The sequence below is a fragment of the Rhincodon typus genome, chromosome 44, assembly GCF_021869965.1.
Source record: "Rhincodon typus isolate 14 chromosome 44, sRhiTyp1.1, whole genome shotgun sequence".
Lineage (NCBI taxonomy): Eukaryota > Metazoa > Chordata > Chondrichthyes > Orectolobiformes > Rhincodontidae > Rhincodon > Rhincodon typus.
In genome coordinates this window covers 925,101-928,825 of record NC_063375.1, presented here as the reverse complement: position 1 = coordinate 928,825, position 3,725 = coordinate 925,101, and the positions used below count along the sequence as shown (strand labels likewise).

At 54.1% G+C, this 3,725-nt stretch overlaps 1 protein-coding gene across 1 annotated transcript in view; it reads left to right on the top strand.

The window, feature by feature from the left end:
• The window catches only part of ftsj1 (FtsJ RNA 2'-O-methyltransferase 1), a 39,882-nt gene extending 37,395 nt beyond the window's left edge, over window positions 1–2,487 (top strand). The window contains 4 exon segments of the mRNA XM_048619834.1: window positions 431–601; window positions 746–829; window positions 1,907–2,010; window positions 2,151–2,487. Coding sequence (XP_048475791.1) covers window positions 431–601; window positions 746–829; window positions 1,907–2,010; window positions 2,151–2,381 — 590 coding nt within the window. The 3' untranslated portion in view covers window positions 2,382–2,487.
• The last annotated feature ends 1,238 nt before the right edge of the window (window positions 2,488–3,725 follow it).

Below are 3,725 nucleotides of genomic sequence, written 5' to 3'. Positions count from 1 at the left end.
TCCCACAGCGCACACTCCCCCGGCGCCGACCCTCCCACAGCGCCCGCCCCCTTCGCCCCCCCCCCCCCAGCACTAACCCTCTGACGGCGCCAACCCTCCCTCAGCACTGAACCCCTCCCTCGGCGCCGACCCTCCCTCAGCACTAACCCTCTGACGGCGCCGACCCTCCCTCAGCACTAACCCTCTGACAGCGCTCCCTCCCTCAGCACTGACCCCTCCCTCGGCGCCGACCCTCCCTCAGCACTAACCCTCTGACGGCGCTCGCTCCCTCGGCGCCGACCCTCACTTTGCTTTGTGTCCAGTGACTGTGTTTATTGGATTCGAATCACTTCCATTAACTGAGACGAACTTATGACTTTGGAGTGTTTTAGTGCACAGAAGGTGGTGCTGTAGAAATGAAAGCCATGCGGTATGAGCAGTGCAGAAGCAGGCCATTCGGCCCAGCATATTATTGCTGCCAACACTACCCAGCCTGCGTTTGTATTTTTTCCCCCTTAGATCTTCCGGGGAAAGGACGTCACTCTGTTGTATTCGCAGCTGAAGATCTTCTTCAACGAGGTGACGTGCGCGAAGCCCCGGAGCAGCCGAAATTCCAGCATCGGTAAAGAGTTTGCTTTGCGCTGGCTGGGGTCGGGAGCTGTCATCTGGAGCTCAGTCACTTCGCTTTGCAGGTTTAAATCCAGGCCGGGCTGGCGAGATTCTGGTGGCTGACTGTTGTTCTGTTTTTCTCTCGTCCCTTCTCCAGAAGCGTTTGTGGTGTGTCGCGGTTACTCCCCACCCAAGGGCTACGTTCCCAACATGTCTAACCCCCTGCTCGACCACTGCTACGGTAAGGATCCCAGCTCCTGGAACACCCTCCCTCAATCTCTTCCTCCATCCCCATCCCCATCCCCATCCCACCCCTCGTTTGTTTAAGACGCTCCTTATAGAATCTTCCCAAACACCACAACCTACATTAGTCTTTGTTTCAGGATGCAGATGCTTGAATCTGGACTGAAAACGACAAAAAAAATTGGTGGAGATCACAGGGTCAGGCAGCGTCCGCGGAGAGAGAGCAAGCTAACGTTTCAAGTGTTGATAACTCTTCATCAGAACTAGTCTTTGTTTCATTCACTTGTGGGATGTGTGCTGTGCTGGTCCCAGCATTTATTGCCCCCGTCCCTAGTTGCCCCCCCCAGAGAAGGTGGGGGTGAGCTGCCTTTTTGAACCACTGCAGTCGCCGTGCTGTGGGTAGATACAGTGTCCCTTAGGGAGGGAATTCCAGGATTCTATCCCAGTGACACTGAAGGAACGGCCGAAATATTTCCAAGTCAGGCTGGGGATCTTGGTGGGGAGGGGGGTGTTCCCACGTAGCCGCTGCCCCCTGTCCTTCGAGATGGAAGCTGGACTGTTAATCCAGAGACCCAGGTAACGTTCTGGGGACCTGGGTTCGAATCCTGCCACAGCAGATGGTGGAATTTGAATTCAATAAATATCTGGCATTAAGAGTCTAATGACGAACCGTGAATCCATTGTCGACTGTCAGGGGAAAAAAAGCCCATCCGGTTCTGAGGAAGGGTCCCCGGACCCGAAACGTTAACCATGAGTTTTTTTTTCTCCCTCACTGACGCTGCCAGACCTGCTGAGCTTTTCCAGCAACTTCTGTTTTTGTGCCACCTGGTTTACTAATGTGTTTTTGTTTTAGGGGAAGGAAACTGCCATCCTTGCCTGGCTCTGGCCTACGTGTGACTCCAGACCCACTCTCAACTGGGCAATTAGGGATGGGGCAATAAATGCTGCCTAAGCCAGCCTCGCCCCCGTCCCGTGAATGAATAAAGCGGCTTTAAGTTTGTTGTTGTTTCCCCCCGCCTTGTTGCGTGGGATTATATTTTAAAAAAAAGACTGACACTCTCCTTCCTGTCTGTAGATGTGGACTTTAACCAGCTGGAAGGCCCTAACAGGCTGATTGTACCATTCCTTGCCTGTGGTGACCTGAGTGCATACGACTCTGACAAGACCTACCCCTTACAGGTGAGAATCCCAGCGTCGCTGTCCCGAAGACGGGGCGCACGTTTCGCTCGGCCGCGATCTCGCACGTTGGCCAACTCCCATTGGGCTTCGGTCAGTGACACGGTCCTCTGTCTTCTCCTCTTCGTCCCCATTCCTTGTAGCTGGAACCAGGCAAGGAGTACATGTACACCCCTCCCGCCCAGCCTCCGATCCGGCCTCCCTATCAGGAAGCGTGCTTCTTGAAGAGGAACAACTTGCTCGCCAGGGAGCAAGCCCCCTGCCCCAAGGACAGAGCCGGGATGCCACCTGCGGTGCCCAGCGAAGAGCCCGAGGCAGAGCAGAGAGACGTCGCCGGGGCATTCGGAGGCCTCTCATTGTCTGAGGACCGGTGAGATCCCCAAATCCCGGAGCGACTTCGAACCTCGTGCGTGTGGTTTTTTTTTCTAATTTTTATTAAAAGGAAAGAGGCTTGTCTATAATAAAGGAGGGTAACAAAAAGGTGCAGTGTTGTCGCAGTGATTGGTCGACAGGAAAGAGCCAGGTAATGTCACCGAATTAATAACACAGAAGATCCTGTGCTGTTTGGGTCGAACGTTTGTAAAACACTTGGTCTAACGTGCCCCACCCTGGGCGCCCCCAGGAGAGATCGCACAAGCCCGTGGGCTGCACTCTCTCGAAAGGAAACCAAGCGGAAGTGGCGATCTTTAGTATAATTAATAAAGGGAGAATGTTTCCACTTGGGCGGAGGGTGGGGATACCAGAATGAGGGGGGAGCGTCGATACCAGAAGGATGCAAATAACCTCAATCGGGGAGGGGAAATGGCGGTGCGGTGGCTCAGCAGTTAGCACTGCTGCCTCATGGCGCCAGGGACCTGGGTTTGATTCCACCCTCAGGCAACTGTGTGCAGGTTGCATATTCTCCCTGTGCCTGTGTGGGTTTCCTCTGGGTGCTCCGGTTTCCTCCCACAGTCGGAAGACGTGCAGGTTACTGTGCATTAGCTACGCTAAATTGTCCCGTAGTGCCCAGGGATGTGCGGATTAGGGTGGATTGGCCGTGCTAAATTGTCCCGTAGTGCCCAGGGATGTGCGGGTTAGGGTGGATTGGCCATGGGAAAGGCAGGGTTACAGGGATAGGGTGAGGGGGTGCGGGAGGTTTGGGTGGCATGCTTTCTCAGAGGGTTAGTGTGGACCTGATGGGCCGAATGGCCTGTTTCCACGCTGTAGGGATTCTGTGTTTGTGTGGCTAACCTCAGGTTGGGGTTGGGGTTGGGGGTGCTGTGGTTTACTCACTCCCACAGGGTGAGGCCAAAGGAAATTGTGTCGCTGTGTTTAAGGGTCGGGGAACAACCTGAGATGGAGACGAAGCGAGGGAGATTGGAAACAACGGCCTGTGTCATGATTTGTCTGTAAACGCAAATACGCCCATCCCTCACGCTGTGGCAGACCAACCACAATCAAGAGAGCGGCTGTGATGCCTTGTGCAGCCGAAAAGCTCCACACTGACTAACACACAAAAGAGGGGAAGCACATTTCCACAAAGCGGGGAGACAATGAAGAGCCTGCAGCTAGTGTTATATAATTTAATGCGGGTTATTAAATATGGAACAGGCTACATTACAAAACCTTTCTGACAAGCAGCCAGCACATGACAGTACGGTACCCAGCGTGGGCAGAGCAAACCCTGAGAATCCACTCTCCCATCCACTGAAAACACATTACAACACAAAACCAGCAGC